The sequence below is a fragment of the Oryctolagus cuniculus genome, chromosome 14 (genome assembly GCF_964237555.1).
Source record: "Oryctolagus cuniculus chromosome 14, mOryCun1.1, whole genome shotgun sequence".
Classification (NCBI taxonomy): Eukaryota; Metazoa; Chordata; class Mammalia; order Lagomorpha; family Leporidae; genus Oryctolagus; species Oryctolagus cuniculus.
Genome location: NC_091445.1, coordinates 7,502,185 through 7,525,897, shown reverse-complemented (window position 1 = coordinate 7,525,897; position 23,713 = coordinate 7,502,185). Strand labels below are relative to the sequence as shown.

At 46.9% G+C, this 23,713-nt stretch overlaps 2 protein-coding genes across 7 annotated transcripts in view; one reads left to right on the top strand and one right to left on the bottom strand.

Moving 5' to 3' along the window:
• EDIL3 (EGF like repeats and discoidin domains 3) overlaps window positions 1-23,713 on the top strand; it is a 491,890-nt gene that overhangs the window by 87,133 nt on the left and 381,044 nt on the right. The window lies entirely within an intron of this gene.
• LOC103349539 (protein FAM170A) lies at window positions 11,552-22,858 on the bottom strand. 4 transcript variants are annotated; one of them, XM_051854035.2, is made up of 6 exons: window positions 22,604-22,857; window positions 21,002-21,076; window positions 18,494-18,634; window positions 17,764-17,904; window positions 14,508-15,512; window positions 11,554-13,902 (listed from the first exon to the last, which is right to left on the bottom strand). In XM_051854035.2, exons 1-5 carry the CDS (start codon window positions 22,671-22,673, stop codon window positions 14,815-14,817), a joined length of 1,125 nt encoding a protein of 374 aa, XP_051709995.1. In that variant the 5' UTR covers window positions 22,674-22,857; the 3' UTR covers window positions 11,554-13,902; window positions 14,508-14,814. The 4 variants fall into 4 exon arrangements, with proteins under 4 accessions (XP_069912984.1, XP_051709995.1, XP_069912983.1 ...); XM_070056882.1 differs by having other exon boundaries at window positions 21,002-22,858; XM_017344575.3 differs by lacking the exon at window positions 21,002-21,076.

Genomic DNA, 23,713 nt, shown 5'->3' with positions numbered 1-23,713 from the left:
AAGAAAGTTTATTTGGTTGAAGTAACAGAATGTTAAGTATATAACATCAAAACCAAAAAGCCAAATTGACATCCTGGACTTACTTGCTTACTTATTTGTTTATATAGCCTCAGTTTCCTTTAGAATTTAGCAATTTTCCTGCACATGATGAAAGCAAAAGCATTTAAAAGATGTAATACACTCAGGCAGGGCGGGGATGTGTGCATCACAGCTCCTCAAACCTTGATCTGCAGTCTTAGCACTATACTGAATATTATTTTCATTCATTTATTCAGTTTTCATTCAGCATATTAGAGGTAATCTCAGATATGTAGATCCTTACTTAAGTAATGTATATAGGAACAAAAATGTTTTTAAAACGTCCAACCATTTGGGGGATTCATTCTACTGAAGAGAGACAAAATAAGTAAAATTTATAGTATGATAATTGGTATTTGGTGTTATGTAGGGAGTGCCAAGACTTAGGGTCAGGAAGACCTATAATTCTAAGCAGCTGGGATAAGGGAATATCTGAGAAGAGAATATCCGAGAAAGACCTAAGCAAGGTGGGGGCGTAAGGTCGTCTGCTTGAAGCAAGGGCACTGCAGAGCACAGGGTGGTGTTTTAAATGGAAAGACCCCAAGGTGAATTTGTGGCTGAAATATCTGATAAACAGCAAGGGGCTTCTGGGCTGGAAACAACTGGGTTTCAGAGTGAAGAGCGGGAGATGAGGTTGGAGAGGCGACGGGAAGCTGGAGCGGCGTTAGAGTACAGCTCATGTCCAGTAGGTGGGTGCTGCTCACTCTCCAAAGTGTGTGATGCTGGCTTAGGTTTGGGTTGTTCCAAGCTTTTGCTGTGCATACTCCCTGTTAGAGCTGTAGAATGTCATCTTCACATTGGTGCTGTAAGCAGTGGAGTAGCATGATCTCACGTGTTTAACAGAATTGCGCTCACTGACACGTAGGGAAGACACCGCAAGGGTCAATAGGAAAAGCAAAGAAATCAGTTACCAGTTTATTGCAGTCATCCAGGCTAAAGAGGCCTGTGGGCATTAGCAGTCCCCTTCTGGGTGTATGTCTCAGGTAGAGGCAACAGGAACTGCTGACAGGGTGTGGGAGTGCAAGAAAGTAATGAGTCACAGACCCCTCTGAGGCACTGTGCTGAGCCACTGGACAAAGGAAGCTGCCATTAACCGAGGTGAGAACACCAGCAGGAAAGTAGGTCTGAAGGAAGTGACCAGGAGCGTGGACCTGCTAAATTTGGGATGCATTAGTCATCCAACTGAGTTTGTAATTACCAGGCTGGAGTTTCAGGGGATGTATGAGACAGCAGATTAAAATGTTGAGTCATCAGTCGTAGATGGCATTTGAAGCCAGGAAACTGTTTGAAATCACAAAGGGAGCTGTTGGTGCAGGAAGAAGACACAATGTCCAGAGAACTCTAAAATTAGGAGGTGGAAGAGAAGAGGAGGAGGCTGCTGGGAGGAATGGTGAGAGAATGCGGAGAGAAGCCACGGGAGATGTGCAGTGAAGCCCAGCAAGCGTGCTTTACACAGAGGGCCGTGCTCAGCTGCCCAGTGCTGAGGCTGCAGCATTGACAGGTGCCTTGAGCACTGTTTTTTATGCCAGGGCATTCACTGTTTATTCCCTTACGGCTGTATAAAAACAAGGCCTGCATAAGCTCCCTCCCATGACGCAGAAATTTTTGCATTTTCAGCCTTTTCGTTCAGCTTGTGTAATTTCATTGATTTGTTTCAAAACTCGACACAAATCCCAGAGAGCATCAACAGTCATTGAGTGCTGACTTGACCTTCAGATTGAAAGTTGCAGATCTCAGAATCCAAAGAGCAGTGTTGTCCCCTTCATTTCTGTTCAACTCAGTTCTGCCCAGTGATGACCAGGAAATAAGGCATGACAAAAGCCAAGACCTTTGAAAGTCCACCACTCACATCTTGACATTTTCAGGAAGTTCTCCTTTGGAACTAATTTCACTTATCTTTTATATCCAAAAGTAAGTGCTCATTCTTGTATAAAGAATCAAAATAGCACAATTCCCTTTTTCTTTTTTTTTAGATATTTAATTATTTATTTATTTGAGAGGCAGAGTTACAGAGAGGCAGAGGCAAAGAAATCTTCCATCTGTTGGTTAATGCCCCAAATGGCCGCAAAGGCCAGAACTGGGCTGATCCGAAGCTAGGAGGCAGGCTGGTCTCCCACGTGGATGCAGAGACCCAACCACTTGGCCATCTTCTACTGCTTTCCCAGGCCATAGCAGAGAGTTGGATTGGAAGTGGAGCAGCTGGGTCTTGAACTGGTGCCCATATGGGATGCCGGCATTGCAGGCGGCAGCTTTACCCACTGTGCCATGACACCAGCCCTGCACATTTTTCTTTGGAAAATTTTTCTTCAGAAAATTTTCTTTCGGAAGTTCTTTTTTGTTTGGAGAAGTAGGGCAAGTGGTAGATATAGGCTAAGTCAGTAGAACTCTGCAATTTGTAAACCATTTGAATATATCAGCATTCAACAATGAGTCATTACCAACCAAAAGATTCTGTCTCCTGCTAGGTGGTTGCCTCCCCCTATTCATTATCAGGCTTCTCTTCGTCAGTCACCGTAGGCAGGGGCTGCTTTCCAACGGCCATCAGTAGAATGTCATCTAAACTGTGTGGTAGGGGCTGGCACTGTGGTGCAGTGGGTTAAAGCACTGGCCTGAGGCGCCGGCATCCCATACGGGCGCGGGGTCAAGTCCCGGCTGCTCCTCTTCCAATCCAGCTCTCTGCTATGGCCTGGGAAAAAAGTAGAGGATGGCCCAAGTCCTTGGGCCCCTGCACCTGTGTAGGAGACCTGGAAGAAGCTCCTGGCTCCTGGCTTCAGATAGGCACAGCTCCAGCCGTTGCAGCTATCTGGGGAGTGAACCATCAGATGGAAGACCTCTGTCTCTGTCTCTGCCTCTCTCTGTAACTCTTTCAAATAAATAACAATAAATCTTAAAAAAAAAAAAAATAAACCGTGGGGTAGGTTCTGCACTGGCATGGCTGAGAGGCGATGTCTGGCCTGCAGGGTAGGCAGAGCTAGAATTTCATCTGAAATGCTAGTGGGGCGAGCAGGCTGCCCCCTGGGAACTCTGCCCACTGAACAGCTGAGGAGCATCCTACGTGACTATAATCCGGAGTGCAGCTTGGGGAGCTCCCTTTTCTGAGGACAGAAGATAAAGGATGAAGGGAGAAAGCGTTGTGTCCAAAAGCTTCGGAAGGAACTAATAAGCCCTGCATGATTCCACGTTTTCTCTTGCTCTGTTCAACCTAATAAGTTACAAGATATGCCCAGAGGTACAATCAGGGCACCCTTATATTAAAAAACCCATGATGTGTATGGTGTGGTGAGTCTCTGGCTTGAGTCTAAGACATGAACAAGGCAAGCTCAGTGTGCTAAATACATTGTGTTGGTTCACAGTGGGCTCTGTGCTGAGTATTCTCCCACACAGACTTAATAATACTTTAAGCACTGCAGATCACCCTGTACAGCAAGATTTATTGCTGAACAGCCTTTTTCTATACTTTATAGAACATGCTGTTTGCTGTTTTCCATTCATAAATCTTCCGGGTCTTCCATGAGGACATCTGTGTCTCCCCTTTACGGTAGGGGTGGGCACTGTTACTCCTCACTGTCTCAGCCACCTTAAAGTGTAGGACGGGAGGGTTTCATAAAGCTAGAACACGCTTCTATTTTTGTGAAAATACACGATATCACAGAATTAAAAACATTTTTAAAATCCTTAACTGCAGCCTCCTGCCTGTACTGTTCTCAGGAGAGCGTGGTGTACAAAGCAGAGCTCCAGATTATTTATGCAGCCTGGCTACAGAGTTCACAGTAAGCCTAGAGCTAGAGCAAGAATTTAAAGATACAGGACAAGAGCTTCATCTTAGGTAAATCTATGGAAAGAAATTCCCTTGGCGTTATGTAGGTTGAGATTCTGGCTGCTCGCCGTGATGTTCAAACAGCTAAAGAACACTTACATTATAATATCTTTTTAATTCTGTGCTATGCGTCTGCCTATTTCCATAAAAAGTACTGGCACGGAAATTAATCAGTGGCACTGGATCCATCTTGCCGCCAATGGAACAGTCACCCTGACACTTTGCTGTGCAGGCTTTCTGTCGGAGCCCTTCTGCAGTCCATCACTTCCCTTCATTAAATCCCCGCGAAAGCAGAGGCCATCACAGAAAGTGCAGTAATGCATACCAAGTGGGCCCAGACACTCGCGTAGCTCCGTGTGAATTTATTCTCAGCAACTTGCAAGTCTTGCTCTGACATAAGCTTATCTTTTATGTTCTGGTTCCCTCTTAGGAGTGTGTCCTGTCTCAGGTCATATGAACGTTGCCCTTGTAGGATCACAGAGACAAGGTGTTTTGATTCCTTCAGTTGACCGTTTACTTGCATGTTCGCAACATGCCACGCACTGCTAACTGTGAGAATGCAAAGCCCCCACACATGGCGCCTGCTTTCCCACCAGGAATGCTTCTGACACACGGTTTATCAGGAGCTCCCCTTACCTTCAGACTAGCAACTCCACCTGTAGACAAAGGAGCATTTGAAGAATAACTAAATAGTACAGTTCACACACATGTATAGTAACACACAAACTACTATATTTAGACTGCATATATATATATATTAGATAGAACACATACTTAGGTACAAGTTGAGATTAGAAAATTCAAAGGTTACTCAATTTTATTAAAATATTTATATATTTTAACAATGTACAGAGAACAGATCTCATGTAGTTCATGGGTACAATTCTAGGAATAGAATGATACCTCCCTCCCTCCCTCCCTCCCTCCCTTCCTTCCTTTTTTTAATCTCCTTCTTTCTTTCTTTTTACAGCATCATATTTTAACTTACTTTATAGTCATAGGCTCACTGCCCCACCAAATAGAGAGTGTGATAAGTAAAAAGTGGAAAGACCACCGTTCAGCAGGGATTTAGGCAAGGGCTATGAACAATGTGGGTAGCACTTTATCATTATGTTTTTCCTTAAAATTGGTGAATGTTAAAAGTGCAACTTTGAGAGTCAGGATTTTTGATGTTTAAAAGGGTCTCACCTATCGAGGAGTTGTTTGAATGCACTGTTACACAAACTTAGGTCTGTTGTTTAAAGGTACCATAGCCATAGCACCACTTTAACACAGATTTCACTGTTGTAAGCATTCTTGTAGGTATTGACTTCTTGTGACACTAGTTTGGTGTGTTTGCTGACCTAAATTTCAACCCTTCAGAGAGCTTTCTCTGGTATATAGAAAATGTCACTGAGAATAATAGTTTTTATAGATTTTCCCCTATTGTCTTCTGGATGGTAACTGATACTTAACAACAAATCAAAAATATGTCTTTCAGGAAAGACTGGGACGGTTTTTTCTTTGTTACACTGAAAACAAGAGTGCCATTGCAGCAGTGTGCTATGTGGTGTCTGTTTCCAGCTCTACCCATGGTGTTTGCACTCCTCAAGATGTTTGTTCTTATTGCATTTCTCTTAATTATTACGTTAGATGAAATGCTGTCTTTCAAAACACAATGGATGCAACTGGAGATTATTATGCTTAGTGGAATCAGCCAGTTGCAAAATACAGATATCATATATTTTCCCTGATTTGTGGTAACTAATATGTAGAGTACCAAAAAAATGTAATATATGTGAGTGAAACTGACATTTTGAGACTTGATCACTTTTAATAGCCCTTGTCTATCCTCTTGAAGAACGATGGTTTTTCTATTTGCTACTTGTTGAAGTCTGTATTTAGTGGAGGGTTAAGCTTTTGTTTATGAAGAAAATCAAGTGTGTCATTGCAGAAATTCAAATAAGAAAAGGAGAGGGGTGAGATGGAGGAAGAGGAAAGGATGGTAGGAAGTATCACTGTGCTCTTTTTTTAAAAGATTTATTTATTTTACTTGAAAGTCAGAGTTACACAGAGAGAGAAGAGGCAGAGAGAGAGAGAGAGGTCTTCCATCTGCTGGTTCACTCCCCAATTGGCCACAACAGCCAGAGCTGCACCGATCTGAAGCCAGGAACCAGGAACTTCTTCCAGGTATCCCACTCAGGTACAGGGGCCCAAGGACTTGAGCCATCTTCTACTGCTTTCCCAGCCATAGCAGAGAGCTGGATAGAAAGTGTAGCAGCCGGGACTAGAACCGGTGCCCATGTGGGATGCTGGCACTGCAGGCATAGTCTTACCCACTACGCCACAGCACTGCCCCACCCCCAACTGTGCTCTTAAAACTGTGTGTATGAAATACATGAGGATTGTTCCATTCTATAAATAAAAAAATGAATTATGATGTTAGAATAAAACAGTTTGAACAATTGGAAAGTTAATAGTGTATATCAAGCAGAAACATTACTTAGTCAAAAACAACAAAAGAGGAAAATAACCAAGTAACCCAAGCACTACTTTCTTGAGAGATGTCGATCTCATCAGATATACTGTGATCAATCCTTGCAGCAAATGTTTTTTGAAAATTGCTGGTAACCCTGTGCAAGAACCCCTGCAAGGGGCTGTTGATAGAAGGGTGAGTGATGGGGCTGCTATCTGTGATGCCAGCATCCCACAAGGCTGCCGGTTCATGTCACAGCTGCTCCACTTCCAGTCCAGCTCTCTGATAATGTGCCTTGGAAAGCAGCAAAGGGGCCGGCGCTGTGGCATAGCAGGTAAAGCCATAGCCTGAAGAGACTGCCTCCCACATAGTCGCCGGCTCCAGTCCCAGCTGCTCCACTTCCAATCCAGCTCTCTGCTATGGCTTGGGAAAGCAGTGGAAGATGATTCAAGTCCTTGGGCCCCTGTACCCATGTGGGAGACCCAAAAGAGTTCCTGGCTCCTGGCTTCGGATCATTGTAGCTCTGGCCGTTGCTGCCAATTGGGGAGTGAACCAGCAGATAGAAGACCTCTCACCCCCCTTTCTCTGCCTCTCCTTCTCTCTCTGTGTAACTCAGACCTTCAAATAAATAAATTTTATAGCCCAAGTGCTTGGGCCCCAGATAGAGTTCCAAACTCCTGGCTGCAGCCCTGCCCAACCTTAGCTGTTGTAGCCATTTGGGAAGTGAACCAGCAGATGAAGATATTTCTCTGTCTTTCTCTCCCTCTCTCCCCCCTCTCTCCCCCACGTGTGTGTGTTTCTTCCTCTCTCTCTGTAATTCCACCTTTCAGATAAATAAATTTTAGAAAATAAATAAATGGTTGAATGTCATGCCTTTCTCTGTAAGGGTTTCATGGTTCAGAGGGGAACAGGTACCATAAACAGAACAGGTGCGTGTGTGTGGTACAAATGCCATGGGGTTTTTTGTGGGGTGTACTCCACACTGAGAGGTGTGGACAGCAGGAAGACCTTGGGGACTTGTGAAGGTCAGTGCACAGCTAAGAAATCAAGACAGAAAGGGGTTAAAAGTAGAATAAAGCACGCATATGGAACATTTACAACCATGGACTGTGTGTGTCTGATGCTAAAAACAGCCACATTAAGTAGTCCAAATGGCTACTGAATCTGAAAATGTGTTTGATCTCTGCACTGATGGATGAGTCATAGAAATTCAAGTGCAAACCAGCATTTGAGAAAAATGCAGACAAGCAGTGAGGTTGGGGGTCCACGGCAAAGGGGACACTTCCAGTAACGAGCTGAAGGAGGTGATGGCGCTGGCGCTGGCCGTGGAGGTAGACTGGAGGATGAGATTCCAGGAGGAGACAGGAGGGAGAGGACAGAAGGGACTCGGTGGCTGATGGAGTTCTGGGGGTGATGGAGGAAGCAGCTTCTCTGCCCAGCTGGGTTCTGCCTGTGCAGCTGAGTGAGCTGGTGTCCCTTTGGTTTTGGGAACTGGTTGGAGGGTAAATAGGATCAAATTTTGAATCCTGTGTGTTTGTGATGCCACAGAGCACAGAAGTTGAGACATCCCCCTGGCAACAAGAAAATATATAAATAAAACAGCCTGAGGAGTAGGAAGAAAACGAGGCAGACACCCTAGGAACCTTGTCACATATACATTGCATGCACTCCTTCCCAGCAAAGATGACTGGGGTGCTACGTGGGGATGAGAAATGGAAGGAAATCTGTGAATTCCAAATCACAAGGTTTGGGAATTCAGTGTGGTCCCAAATGTGTGGAATGCTAAATAATTGAGAGCTTGGATTAGAGTCAGTGGTATACCACTGAACGATTTTAATCTGCAAAGTGGTTTAGTTTAAAATGGTCTTTGAAGAAAAACCCAGAGCCAAATAAAGCTTTAAAATAGGAGCCCCTGATGCCAGCGGTATACAGAAAGCTAAGGTTTTACCTGCAGCACCTGCATCCCATATCAGAGCACAGGGTCCAGCTTCCTGCTGATGCAACTGGCAAGGCAGCAGAAGATGACCCAGGTACTCCGGTCCCTGCCACCCACTTGGAAGGCCCAGATGAAGTTCTGGGCTCCTGGCTTCAGCCTGACCAGTCCTGACTGTTGTGACCATTTGAAGAGTGAACCAGCAGTTGAAAGGTTTCTCTCTCTCTCTCTGCCTTTCAAATAAATAAATAAATCATTAAAAAGTTGCTTTTAAATACACCTCAGCAAAACTAGAATTGTGTTTGTTATGAAATAAATGTGGTTAGGAAGAAGAACAGTGTACATTTCTTTTTTTGTTGTTTTTTTTTTGACAGGCAGAGTGGACAGTGAGAGAGAGAGACAGAGAGAAAGGTCTTCCTTTGCCGTTGGTTCACCCTCCAATGGCCGCCGCGGGGAGCCAGGTACTTCTCCTGGTCTCCCATGGGGTGCAGGGACCAAGCACTTGGGCCATCCTCCACTGCACTCCCTGGCCACAGCAGAGAGCTGGCCTGGAAGAGGGGCAACCGGGACAGAATCCGGTGCCCTGACCAGGACTAGAACCTGGTATGCCGGTGCTGCTAGGCGGAGGATTAGCCTAGTGAGCCGCGGCGCCGGCCTGAACAGTGTACATTTCAAAGGCAAGTGTGGGGAGCAACTCGGACTAGACTAAGTTACTGAAATTAAGACTTATTCTATGCATCTGCTCTCCCACAATATGGCACTGAGAAGGGAAACAGCTTCTACACAGCTGCCTCCAGTTCAACCAATAAACTGTGGGACCTGCTCCTGATTGGAGGAGAGCAGCGTACTCGGCGTGTGGGTAGCAGAGTTGGGATTGGTGGAAGAGGACTATAAAGGAGAGAGACAACACGCACCAGGAACATCTAAGGGGAACATCCGGATAACATCTGAGCAGCCCCCGAGAGAGCCGGCGGGCGGTGTGCCGCTCCCCTGCGGAAGTGGGGAAAGTGGCAGGGGGAGCCGCCCTTCCACGGAGGTGGAGGGTCGGCAGCCAACCTGGGAAGAACCAGCAGCAAACCCGGGAAGGGCCGAGCAGACAAAAGAACAGCGCAGGGTCCTGTGTCATTCCTCTGCGAATGGGGGAGCGACAGGCGAGCAGTGAGCGTTATCTCGGGAGTTTCTGAGACTAACTCGAGTAGCTAACTGAGCTCACGACGATGCTCATCACCTGGATGTGGTAGTCATTCTGGCGTCCTCAACATCTGTGCGGGATGTTACACCTGAGAAGAAACTGTGGCCTGCGTGGAGGACATTTCTGGTAAATCTTGAAAGTGTTTCTTGCGCACCACAGTGGCTTTTATGCTTGTCTGTAACTCAACACCGTAGCCCAGTAGACGAGACTTCACCAGTGTGCTGTCCCTCAGAATAACACGCTGGTCTGACCATGTAAAAAGCTTCAGCTGGTTCGTGCCCTTTTACCTGTCATACATGACACCAGAGTAGGTAATCCTCGAAGCAAAATTGTCAATAAAATGTGATCTCTCTGTACTAGCTTTTTAAAAATCTGTGAAGCAGATTGAAAAATGTATGAGGGTACTTCAAAGCCGGTACCGCAGCTCACTAGGCTAATCCTCCACCTTGTGGCGCCAGTACACCGGGTTCTAGTCCCAGTCGGGGCGCCAGATTCTGTCCCGGTTGCCCCTCTTCCAGGCCAGCTCTCTGCTGTGGCCAGGGAGTGCAGTGGAGGATGGCCCAAGTGCTTGGGCCCTGCACCCCATGGGAGACCAGGATAAGTACCTGGCTCCTGCCATCGGATCAGCGCGGTGCGCCGGCCGCAGCGCACCGGCCACGGCAGCCATTGGAGGGTGAACCAATGGCAAAGGAAGACCTTTCTCTCTGTCTCTCTCTCTCACTGTCCACTCTGCCTGTCAAAAAAATAAAAGGAAAAAAAAAAAAAGAAAATGTTGAAATCTGTGCATAGGTTTTTTTTCATAACACTTTCTTTTTTAAAAAAGACTACTTTTGAAAACAATTTTTGACTAGCAATAATTATTTATGCTTATGTAGTACAGTGTGACATTTCAGTATATGTGTGTAACAAGCTCTGAGCAGGACAGAGTAAGTAGCACTTCCCCTCTCTGTCATTGAATCACGACTGAAGCCTCAGAGTGCCTCTCTTCTGTGTGCCCAGAAAACATACAGAAGGCAAAATGGGTGGAAGTGGAGGACATCATCTTAAGTGAAATAAGCCAGAGACAGGAAGATCAGGCACTGCATCGTCTCATGCCGAGCTAAATGCAAAAACCCAAACCTCAGCCTGAACACAGACTGGTATTACTAGATGCTGACGGCGTTGGGATAATAGGTGTCAAATCAGAGTGAGATGGGAGGAATAAATTCATAGTGTTACACAGTATAGCTGGTGACTACAGTTCAGTCACGTGTATCTTATAAACAGAAGTAGCTCCAAGCCTCCAATCAGAAAGTGGTTATCTAAAAATGGGAAGTATTAATTACACTGATTTGATCAGTACACATTGCATACATGTGTTGAAATGTCATAAGTTTGCTCCTTTCAAAAGGAGGGGGATGAGGCTGTGCAGCTGAGCTGAAGCTGGGTTTAAAATATTCTGTGGGTGGCATATTGGTGATATTGATGTAAAGATAAATGGTGACAGTGCAGGGTGTGACAGCCTAAGACCATATTGGATTCTGGGTGTACATCTTTTAACCATTATGGATGTTAATATCCTTGCTTTTAATGGGTAGAAGACATAGCATGTGAAATAACACTTGTGAATAAAGGAAACCGAGCCTGTGTTTCACCTGGCCACTACCCTCACATCTGCGATCATGTGTGTTTCACCTCTGTAGCATTTACATGTTCAGTGAATGCTATCATCTCCGCTTCCACAGTGAGAGACCTGAGGCAGAGCAAAATGCTGATGAAGGAAACGTAAGCCCAGGCTGAATGCAGGGATTTCAGACCAAGCCTGCCGTATTGAAGTCCAGTCACTGGGCTCATATGTTCAAGCATCGTCAGTGTCTCTCCCTCATCGATCGAGGGCATTTTATATCAGCTGAGCTAAAGAGAACCCCTTGATGTTTCGACATAAAGTCTGAGGACTGCAATCTGCTATTCTTCTGTGGAAAACATCGTTTACACGAGCAAAGTGGAAGAATCCACTGTGTTCATGCTAATGGGTATCAGTTAAGGTCCAATAGGTGACAACATAAATGACAGAGACCGACTGAAACAAAACAGAACAAAACTTTATTGAATGGATAGTGGGGTAATCAGTAAATTAAACTAACAGAACAGCCGGGTCTTTCAAACACTAAGAATCAAAGAGCAGCAGCACGGAGGACTGCTCCATGCTGTGCTTTGGTTTAGGGGACCCCTCGACATACACAGACTTGATTGACTCAGATGAGGTACGGCAGGGTTTGTCCTGCCTGTTAAGAATGTGGAATGCAGTTTCTTTCATGTGCACAATCTAAGAAGCCAGGAGTGGCTCTTCATTGTTTTTTTGTTTGAGCTATGAAGTTCCTGACTTCTTCTCATTGACATTAAGTCTGTCCTCCAGCCAAATGATGCACAGGGACAAGCATATCAGGGACAGACATGGGAAACGGTCAGAGTTCATTTGTAGAAATGGCTGTAGAGAGAGATGTTAAATAGTTAACAAGCAACACCAAGGGAAAGAGTGGGGCTGAGTGCAGGAGAGGTGAAGTTGCAGTGTGTACTGTCTCCATTGGAGCAGATAAAAGATCACTCAAGGCTGACTCCACAGTCTCTGTCTCTTCTGATTTGGTTTTCTAAGCCATCAGGGTAGATTAGCACAGATAGATGTTTGCCTCTAGGTCAATTCTAACAGCGAAGCAGAGGAGGGTGGACCGCACCTGGGGAGTCTGACTCATTTGCTCACATACTAGGTGGGAAGGCAGGTACGCTTATCAAAGAAGAAAGACAAAATCCTAGGCAGATGAAACCAAAAGCAGCCACGGTCCACCATGTCGCTCCTTTGAGCCTGTGCAAACCCAGATTCACATTCACACCCACGAGGAAGGAAAGAACATATAATTAATCATTGCACGATAACCACATTTGTGCATATACAGGTGTCCTTAATGCCATCATGTGGTTTTAAGCTGTGACTATTTTAAAGGGTAAAAGCTACAACTTATGAAGAGTATCATTTTAAACTCGAATCTCCTACTTTCCCTTCCACTGTCTAGCTGCACGCATTTTCTGCCTCTTCATGTTTGATTTGTTTATTTCTATCACTCTGGAGATGGCAGAGAGTGACAAAATTTAACATGATCCTTGAAAGGATATGAAATAACTGTAAGTGGCATGCAGATAATTAAAACGTGCAAGTGATATTTTTGCAGAAGTCAGTAGCCTTTACACTTTGAGTTTTCTAATCACCTCCCTGCATTATGGCTTGGGGGACACCTGTGTATACATGTGTTGGATTGCCCCTAGTGACTTCTCACATGTTCCGTACTTCCGATTGTGACTGGAGAAGAATCTGTTCACCTATGTGTGTACGAGCTCAGAGAAGCCAAGTGGAACCTTTTCATCATTTCTGGTTTTATCCGGGAAGTGCCTGGTTTCCTTCCTTCCGTAAGAAGTCTGCCCTGCAGCCAGTTAACACACAGCAAAGTGTTTTAGAGGGAGACGTAGGGAAGGAGGGTGCAAAAAGGGTGCTAACAACAAACGCCGAGGGCTTGGGAGTGAGTGCAAGAGAGAAGGGTATTCCAATTCGTGTGATTTAAATTCTGTATTGTTTGACATGTTTTGTCTCAAGCACGTATTCATGGATGTTCTGTGTGGGAGGGAGGAGGTGGGGAAAGATTAGGTGCAGTGGGGTGAATTGCAGTATCTGGCTGGAGCATGAGATGATGAGCTGGGTGTTCCAATGTAACAGAAATGAAAGACACCCAGAGAGCAGAGTAGGGCCCACAATGGGAAGAGAGCTAGAGTATCCTGGTGTCAGCTGAGCAGTGTCCTGCCTAGTTGTGATCTGCTTGCTGGTAACAGTGCTGGTAGCCCTCGGTGTGTCAGTGTTTGCTTCCAGGAGTACTGAAACATCTCCCCATTTGTACTGCTCTTTCTCGTCTCCCCAAAGCTAACCCGAGAGGCGCTCCCAGTGTCCTCTGCCCTCCCGTGGAGCTGACAGTTATCAGGAAGAGATCTCCTCGGGGTGAGGTGTGTCCAGTATTACTTCAGCACAGCCCTGTAGGTGTTTTCTTGGGAGCTGGAATGGCATGTTGACCAGGGCCACGGCTGCTCTGTCTTCAGTCCAGCTGTGGCTGTTCTCAGGTTACAACGTTGCGTGATGCTGGACACCTGCCTTCAGGCCGTGGGAAAACCAGCACAGATAAGGCAGGCATCTTTTCTTAACAGCACACAGCCATCCTGAGATGCTCTGCATGACTCAGAAAACCGAGGACAACTTCCAGGTCCCGTTCTATGGTTGATTATAGGAGGACAGACGAGGAGCCCTTGGTGTGTCCAGGAATTCAGGACATATTCAATAAGAAGCTGACCTTGGGAAAAGTCTTTGCTGGGTTTAATTCTTCTCTGGTGGTCATTTGGGGGAACTCTTGATGCTGCAACAAAAAGAACAAGATGTGAGAATCGGGAGGCAAATCGTATTAAAATCAGCCAGCAAGGATCTCTGGCAGGAAGGCCCCCTTTCCCAGGTGCGCATGGCGTCTTTGAGGAAAGAGCCTTCACTTCTGGTTCCCAGCATGTACCACGGAACATTTTTTCTGGAGGCAAGAAGCAGAGACATCCACTCATTGTGGGCCTTGGAGTGGGTGTAGTTCCTCAGCCTCCTCCCAGAAATGAGCTTCAGAAAACAGGAAAGAGCCAGGCCACCAGCCCTCCCTCAGGGACACAGGCTTGTCCCCACCTTGTCCTGCCTCTCGGAAGGAAGCCAGGCCAAGAACTGAACCCAGAGGAGCTGGGGCTCTTAGGTTTATCTAGGAGTGGGGGACCCAACCCACCCTTCTCAGCTGGCCTGGTAGACACGACTTTGCTCCCACCCACTCCGGAGGCATGGGCAGGACGCCTTCTCCATGCGTATGTGGGTCTGGAGGAAACACTCAATCCAGGGACCGTGAGCCCTGGGAAGCTTCCCGGGGGAGTCCCTGCTACTGACGCCACCTTTGCTCCAGGCCTTTGGGATGCTCTCCTACCCGTGGGTCCTCACCTGTTGCACATTCAGCACATGGCAGTTGCCACTTCCAGTGAGTCTCCTCTCTGCTGCAGTGGCGGGGGCGACACACTGGTGTGCATTACTGGTTGGACGGCTGGACACGTTGCTCTGCTGTGTATCAGGGTCTGCCCTTTTCTACCCACAGAGCAGAGAGGATCCCACCCACAGAGAGGCTGTGGTCACCGAGGCCGTGGTGGTGGTGGGTGCCTATAGACAACGGTGGGAACTCTTCTGCGTAAAGAGAATGGACTGCCTAGGTAGAGTGCGACTGCTCTTCTGTAGGGGCTGACAGGGGTCAAGATTACTGGCGTGGGGATTTGCCCGCGTCCAGATGTTTCTCCTTCTTGCGTCCAGATGTCTTCCTGGCCGTCTTCTTATTGTCCCTCTTCTCCAACATGTGCTTTTTGCTTTCTAGCCAGGCGAAGGCGAGGTGGAAAACCCGGCAGCTAAAGCCTTCCTTTGCCCCGTGTTGCACATGTTCCTGGAGGTCCGCCAGGCTAGAGAAGACGCGGCAGCAGGCCATGCACTTGAAGCCTCTCCTGGGGCTCAGCTGCCACTCAGGTGTGCTGGCCTGGGCCTGGGGCATGCCCTCCTCAGCTGGCGGAGCCGCTTGGTAGCTGGCAGCCTCCTGCACCTGCTCCTGCTCTCCCATGAAGCAGCTGGAGTCCTCGGTCACAAGGTCTTCCGTGGACTGGTAGGAGAGGTTGGGTTGTGCAGGCATGGTGCCAGGAAAGGCTATTTCTTCCACTTTGGTTCTCTTTCTGGGGGGCACCAGGCCTTCCTGGGAGTCCCACACGACGTTGCCCCCTCTTTTCCTCCGGACTCTCATGTAGAAGACTTTCATGGCCCGTTGCTTCCTCCTGTGTGTGGCAGGTGTGCAGGGCTCGTCAGCCAGATGGAAATGAAAGCAGGGCCGTGGGCAGGGGGAGGCCCTGTGCTGCTGCCTCACATCCTGGAGCAGAGGCATCTCCACAGCCTCTGGCTGGTACTCGTACATTTCTAGGAAGGACAATGTCAACACTGAGAAGGCTGCCGTAAGGCTGTGGAGTCGGTGGAGTTCACGGAGGCACCGAGAGATCCTTGCCTGTGGGGTCTGGGGGTGGACGTGTGTGTGTGGGGGGGGGGGGGATGTGGCAGGTGAGGTGTGTGCTCAGTATCTCCAGTACATGGAGGAGAAAGGGCTGTCTGGTGGAGGCAGATGTGTGCTCTGGTCCATCTCTGATAAGTGTTCTTGGTGTTGGTGAAAGGGACTGATGGGGCGTGTGTGTCTGTGTGTGTCTGTTTTCTGTGATGTGTATGTATATGCATTCTGTGGTATGTGTGTTCCATGCTGTTGTATGTGTTCTGTGGTGTGAGATGGTGACTATTCTGTGATGTATGTGTGTTCTGTGATATGTATGTGTGCTCTGTGCTGTGTATGTGTATTCTGTGGTATGGTATGTGTGTGTTGTGGCAGCTTATGCGGGTATTCTGTGCTGTGAGGTATGTGTGCAGAATGTATGTGGCTCATGTGTATTTTCTGTAGTTGGTTGTATGAGTGTGTGTTCTGTGGTGTATGTGTTCTGTGGTATATGTGTGTGTGTTGTATGGTTGTGTACTGGAGTGTTCTGTAGTGTGTGTGTTCTGTGGTATATGTATGTGTGTTTATTCTGTGACATGGTTGTGTTGTGAGTGTCCTGTGGTATGTGTATTCTGTGGTATAGTGTATGTGTGTGGGTGTGTGTGGCTTGTGTGTATACTCTGTAGTTGGTTGTATCTGTGAGTGTTCTGTGGGGTGTGTTCTGTGGTGTATGTGTGTGTGTTTATTCTGTGATATGGTTGTGTTGTGAGTGTTCTGTGGTGTGTGTATTCTGTGGTATGGTGTTAATGTATGTGTGTTCTGTAGTGTAGGATGTGTGTGGCTTGTGTGTGTATGTGTGTTCTGTGATATGATTGTGTATGAGTGCTCTGTGGTGTGGCATTCTCTGGTATGTGTGTGTTCTGTGGTGTATGGGTTCTGTGGTATGGTTGTGTCTCAGAGTGTTCTGTGGTGTGTGTGTTCTGTGGTATATGTGTGTGTGTGTTTATTCTGCGATATGGTTGTGTTGTGAGTGTTCTGTGGTATGGTGTATGTGTGTTCTTAGTGTAGGATATGTGTGGCTTGTGTGTGTGTGTGTGTTCTGTGATATGATTCTGTGTGAGTGTTCTGTGGTGTGGCATTCTCTGGTATGTGTGTGTTCTGTGGTGTGTGTGTTCTGTGGTATGGTATATGTGTGTGTGTGTTCTGTAGTGTAGGATGTGTGTGGCTTGTGTGTATAGTCTGTAGTTGGTTGTATCTGTGAGTGTTCTATGGTGTATGTGTTCTGTGGTATATGTGTGTGTGGTTTGGTTGTGTATTTGTTCTGTAGTATGTGTGTTCTGTGGTATATGTGTGTGTGTTTATTCTGTGACATGGTTGTGTTGTGAGTGTTCTGTGGTATGGTGTATGTGTGTTCTGCAGTGTAGGATATGTGTGTATGTGTGTTCTGTGATATGATTGTGTGTGAGTGTTCCGTGGTGTTGCATTCTCTGGTATGTGTGTGTTCTGTGTTGTGGGATGTGTGTGGCTTGTGTGTGTGTTCATGAGTGTGTTAGTCCATGAGACAGTAGACACAGCGTGTTGTAGGAAGCACATGTAAGCTCTCAACACGTGCAGTCCCTGCAGGACCGAAGGCGTTGCAGGTTCCGTGACACGTGAAGAGAAAGGCTGCGAAAGGGAGTTAGTTCTCCTCAGACACAGTGTGGCCTGTGGTCTGGCACTCGAGAGCTGAGGTGGGTTGTCTGTGAGGGGATGTGCAGTGTTCATGGGTTTGGTTAGGGAAAGGGGGCTGCAGGAATGAGGGTGTGAGGTCCCTGTGCAGTGCCACTAGTGGGGGAGAGGATCAGTTGGAGGGAGGGGAAACTGGCCGTCCCTGGTGTGAAGGCTTAGAACAGCCGAGTGTAAGCACGTGTTGGTGCCAGTGCGCAGGGGAAGGTTCTGCTTGGGTTTCAGCACACGTCAGCACTGCCCACAGGCTCACCTGTAGCTCCCCCAGTGCCCTCAATAAGGGGACACAGTGCTGAGGAGCTGTGACTGTTCTTGGGATCCCACTCCCTGTGTGGCCCTCCCCAGGGAATGTGCCTGGAGGGACTTCCTTATTGTGACAGCAAAGTAGAGTGAAGAGGGGCCAGGACAGGTGGCTCAGCTGCGCCTCTGCTCCAACTTCTGACCTGCCCTCCGCATCGGCCTTACCATCTTCTCCAATTAGAACGGGATCGTTCAGAGGGGAGACGCAGGAGACGTCATCGGACACGGAGCTCTCTCCTGCAGCCTTAGGGTGGGCTGCAACCTCCACGCACGACGCAGAAGCATCCTCTTGGGGCTTCTGGAGTTCTGTGGAACAAAGTGCGTAGCAGGGAATAAGTAGACGTACTGCGCTTGAATTCAGGCTCTTTCTATCCCGTGGGTGGGCCCTGCTCACCCTGTTCCCTTACTTTCCTGAGTTGAGAGTTGGTTGTGGGAGCCACTGGTTCTGCCCTACTTAGAGCAACACCAGGAGCTTGGAGCACTTCCACTTCCAGTTACAATGTGACATGCTATTGCCATTCAGCACTTTAATTACAGCTGCTTTATCAGTTCTGAATTAGTGACTGCTGTTTGGGGATTTAAATTGTCAAAAAGCCTGTGTCTGTTGCACTCACCAGTGTCTTAGCTCAGAATTTGTTCTTGTCGATTCCTGTGTTCACTTTATTGTTTTCTGAATAGACGCTCTCCATTAGAGCTATTTTTACATCTTCCTTACCATTTTTTATCTTAAAATGTCCTTATTTTAAAAAATCCCTATTTTTGTGTGATTGTGACTTTGTCCTCGGCACAAACCTCTTTTGGTTTCCATGATGGCTGTTGAACAACTTGGTGGCCACAGGTCTGCTCCCCCTCCCTCTGCACTGGCCTGCCCAGCCTCAGCTGCCCCTGCTCTTACCAGCACGAGGCGGGTTGGCTGAAGAGGGGTGGCGGATGTAGCATTCCAACTCATCAGATGTTCCCTTTGCCTCGTGGACCAGGGTCTTGCCCTCCCGAGAGTGCCTGGATTGTGGCTCACACAGCTGTGTGGTTGAGACTCCTGGAAAATGAAACAGAGGTCATTGATACCCAGTGGATGTTGGATTCACTGATTTGTCCAATCCACACATATTCTGATGATCATGTTCGGAGTTCTGAGGATAGGCACGGCCCATGAGCTTGTAAGAAACCAAGTCTATAAATACTGCAGCCTTAGGATGGGATGCAGCGCCATCCCAAGTCTGCTAAATACTGTAACCCACATGTACACAGAAGGAGTTGTCTTGTCACTGGGTGTTGGAGTCTGGCTTAGCCTTCATGCATTTGGTTTGGACAGTGTGCTGTGCACTAAAGCTCTGTTCCTGGTGGTGTCAGAATTGACTGGGGACATGACTGTCCACTTTGTCATTTTGCCAAACTTTTCTTCCAAAAGCTCCTCATGCTGTCACTCTTGAGTCCTTGGTAGACCCAGTTCCATACACAGGGAGCCAGCTCTGCTGAAGTCTGTAGTGTTCCCTGGAGGAACCCGGCTGCTTCCATTCTCCTCCCCCACTGACCACTTCCACTGGGCCCACACCAGCCCTCCTCCACCCAGGAAGACTTCTTGTCCTGAAAGTTGTATCTAACGTGGGCAGGGGGCTTTTACCTGGACCCTGCCCTGGAGGCCCCTCAGACTCACCACCCTTGGCTAAGACGTTTGCCTCTGTTTGCCTCCACTACACTTTTCACTCTTTTACTCTCTCCATCTAACATCTAGATGTGCATCACCTCAAATGAAAGTGAATACATTTTAATTTTTAAAGAAAATAAATATTCATGATTCTATCATGTCACTCCTTCTATTTACCATAAATGGATCACCACTCGGTGTTTAACTCTTATCAAGCTCTCTTGGGAATGTGTCCAGTTGTGTGTGATGCACAGGTTGCATTGACACAGTGTGGCAAATGCAGTGTGCTGGGTATTTATAACTTCATAACATGTTGGTTCAAATTTGGCTCAACTTTAATGTGTAATTGATTCGGTGCTTACAAATGGGAATCTTGCAGTGAGTTTTGTTTGGGTGGGAATGCCATGTGAGGTTTGTGCGTGTGTGCTAGTTTGACACATATCTGTGTGTGTTGATGGCACGTCCTGGGGTTTTGGATTTGTGTGTGTGTGTGTGTGTGTGTGTGTGGTCTTGAACAGGTGCCTCTGTACTGTGTCTCAAGTCCATCTCTTGAGAGCAATACTGTTGCTGGCATGTTTGAAGCTGCGAGTGCTTTCATAGTGTTTTGACAGTGTGACAGCTCGTCTCCTGGCTCACACCGAGAGGCCGCCCCTCTGTGGACCTGGGACCCCTTATTCCCTCCCCACTCTTTTCTTCAGCAGAGCCCAGCTGTCCACAGCCTTCTGAGGTGTCCTCTCTTTGGAATGTGTTGTTTGCACTACAGTTCATACTAAGTACCATGGAAGAGCATTGCTATGCTTTGTGTGCCGTTGGAGTCTCTCCCAGGTCTTTGTGAGGATGGACACTTAATCCAGCTATGAGGTGGGGCCCTGGGGAGTGAGCAGGGCTCTATAGGGTCTGGAAGGTGGCGCCCACATGACTGAATTCTGGTGTCTTTGTAAGAGGGGCGGAGACACAGACACAAGCCTCTCTGTGGTCATTTGCCCACCTCTTGCTGTCCGATTCTCTGCATCACCTCAGGACTCTTGTCCATGTTCTGGCCCTGACAAGTTGAGGCCCCTAGACTTTGTGTTTCCAGAACCCTGAGTCCAGGCAAACCTTTTCCTTACAGAGTTAGGCTGCCTCAGAAATTTCAGGCTGATTACACATTCTGAGCTTGTTTCTGGACTGGGCAGACTTGTGCCAGCTGGTGAGCATTCCCATTCACTCATCTTTGTGTCAAGCCCAGATTTGGGCTCCTCTCCTGCTTCCATCGCTACCCCAGTGAGCCTGTCTTCAGATGAGATGTGATGCAGGACAAGTAGCCCAAAGAGGGAGAAGCAGAAACACCTGCTTTTCAGCACCAGGTTGGGATGGTGCCTTTTGTTGGTGCTGGAGATCACCTTTGTAAATTAAACTTTATTGAGAAATTTAATAAGAGATGTGGTTCGTGCTTGGTGTCCACGCGTATTTATCCATCCTTAAGTAATGAGTCTTCTAAGTGACTGCTTCTGTGAACACACCATGATTTCCATAGTCTCTCCTGATATCGAGAAGCTGTAATGTAGAATACTATTTTATTATTGTGTCAGTGCGAGCTGTGGATGGTGGGGCCGCACAGTGTGTCTTTCTAACAGAGTAGGGACTGTTAGCAATCTCTTGTCCAGCCACGCTTTGTGCTGTGTTACTTATCTACTCCCTTGTAGTTAACTCTGACCTTGTGATTGAGTGAGTGGAAAAGGAGTGCCCTGCGCCCCTTCCAGTCCTAGCTACACAAACCTCTGCCTCTCTTAGCGCTCTTTTCTTTTCCAGTGGGCTGGGATGTCGACAATCCAGGGTCCAGTTGACCGCTGCCTGTAATGATGACAATATTTTCATCAGTCCCAGCACATGAATTAGCATTTGGCAAAGACTTGCCCTGCTGACCTGCCCATACATCCTGTAATCTTATACAAGCAAGAAATATGTTCGTCATGTTGTTAATGTTAAGGCCTAGTCTGCACCAAATGAAATCAGGATGCAGTATGTTTTTAGACCTGGCGGATGGTATGTAGACAGTTGTATCAGATATTAACATTTGTATTTGTGCATTACATGTGTGTATGTGTGTGTACACATGGATGTGCATACATGTACAGGCGTGACTGTGTGCTTTACGTGTCACATTATTTACTCAACAACTTTGAATTCACACTAACTTTATTGAATTCCCCATCAAGAAAGCATCACTCCAGGCTGCTCTCCAAGAGACCATGAGAATACGGAGCCCCCCAACTTTGCAGGAAATTTCAGTTACTCCACAGAAATTTGAACCACTTATTTGGAATGTTGTGGTTGGCTAGACCCACGGAGCAGTGGTCCCTGCTTGTTTACCTTTAGGCGCCATGGTAACGGTAACTGTTTAGTTTCCCACTTTTCCAGAAAGAGCCAAACCCTATCTCCTTACATTCAGTTGTGATTTTCTAATGGGGTTGTGTGTACTTATATCCAGTTTTGTTTCTTACTTTCACACGGGAACCCCACATTTATATTTTCACAGTCCAAAGCCAAACAAAGTTTTTATTCCTTAGTAAATAAATTCTTTATGGTTTTGAACTCCTTCCTGCCCAACAGTCTTTTTTAAAAAATATTTATTTGAAAGAGAGAGAGAGAGAGAGAGAGAGAGAGAGAGAGAGAGAGATCTTCCCACTGGTTCATTCCCCAAATGGCAGCAGTGGCTGAGGCTGGGGCCGCCCAGAGCCGTTGAGGTCTCCCACGTGGGTGGCAGGGGCCCGGTGATTTGAGACATCTTTCACTGATTTCCCAGACACATGAGTAGGAAGCCAGATTGAAAGAGGAGCAGCAGGGACTTGAAGCAGCACTATGATAGGAGTGACAGCATCGCAAGTGATGGACGTACTCACTGTGCCATATCATCAGTTCTGCCCAAACACATTTTAAGTGTTCAAACTTTTAAAAAATGTTTCCCTAATCTCTAGGAGCCATGCTTTCTTCTTTACTAGAAGGAGAAAAATATTGGTGGAAATTTTACAACAGCATTTACTTCTCCAGTGCTTTCAGAAAAGAATCATCTTTTAAGAAAAATTAGTCCGGACTGCCCATCACCATGTCTGTGACTGAGCAACCCAGAACGACTGTGGGTCATGCAGGCCCTAAGCTGCACAGACCCGTGCTGGATCCGCTGAGCTTTCCTTTCATTCTCCGTGACCTGGTCCTCAGGTAGACCCACGTACACACACAGCTCGCCCTCTGCCCTGCCTCCCTCAACTGCACCTCCCTCCCTCCGTCTTCCCTCTTTCCACCACAGCTAAGTGCCCCATCCATCTGTTTCTAGAAGGCAGTTCCTAACACCCTGCGCCCCGAGATTAGCCCAAGACAAACCTCTGGATCTCTTGGAAGCTTGGGGAGGGCACGTGGTTTCTAGATGCTTTGTCTTTTGTTTCCGCTTCATGGCTCCGCCCTCAGGGAGTACTCGAATCTGGTACTTTCCTCCCTGCGACACTGCTATCAGAGAGTTAGTTGATGGCGACAGAGCATGAAATTGGAACGTTCAAGAACAACAAATCTCACGAGAGACTCTCTCTCTTCACTCAGTCCAGCACAAGGACAGTTATAAGTTGTCACCAAGGCCTGGACAGCATTCTATGACCTATTGATGATGTCACTCCATTCCAGGGGCTCAGCAAATGGTTGTAGGCCTTCAGCATTTCCACAGCCAATTGCCAGGAGGAATTCATTTTATCTAATGGAAAACCCACCAGTAGCTTTAATTTTTATATCTTTTACTTGGTACCAAAATGAGAAGACAGATGACTTGGATTAACAGTCATTTCATGTGCCCAGCAATACTGTGTTCCTAAGGCTCACTGGCGGTTAGGATATGACCTTGTCCAACAGGATTAGGTTTGGAGACTTGCATATTCTTGTCCCATAGAAGATGGCAAGTGTTATTAGTAGTATTTAATTTATGAACAAGCAAAAAAGTGTTTGAAAAGATAAATATACCCTGATCGAACATTACACAATATATTCATGTATCAAAGCATCACACAGTGGCCCATAAATATGTAGAGTTTTTATATCTTCATTAAACTTTTAAAGTAAATTAGAAGTTACATTTTAAAAATGTGAGGTATGTGTTGGTATACTTGTGTGGCTTTAAGAATATCTCACAGATCCACATAGCGTTTTTTGAATTTCCCTTGCTACTGCAGTCCTTCTTACGTATCCTCATGACGAGGCCTGTTTCTTTTTTCTGCTCTTCCTCATCACTCCCCTTTGGTTTGGAAGAAGAGATAACCCTTGGCTCTGCACTCCTTGGCTCTTACCCAGAATTCTGTTCTTTTCCAGCCTCTAGGTTTCTGCTCCAGGTCCCAGTCTTATGTCTTCTGAAAACATTTGAGTCCTCGAGATAGAATTTCAACTCTGGGAGTTCTGTGTCACAACCAGTAGAGAACACATCAAGTCTTATGTGTTTGCATTCAACCTTAG

Coding starts and splice junctions, on each gene's coding strand:
- LOC103349539 (XM_070056883.1), bottom strand. CDS start 21,350: ATGCACATCCATGTGTACACACACATACACACATGTAATGCACAAATA. Junction 17,905..18,493: donor AGCCAACCCGCCTCGTGCTG/GTAAGAGCAGGG, acceptor TTTGTTCCACAG/AACTCCAGAAGCCCCAAGAG. Junction 15,513..17,763: donor CGTTCTAATTGGAGAAGATG/GTAAGGCCGATG, acceptor TGTCCTTCCTAG/AAATGTACGAGTACCAGCCA.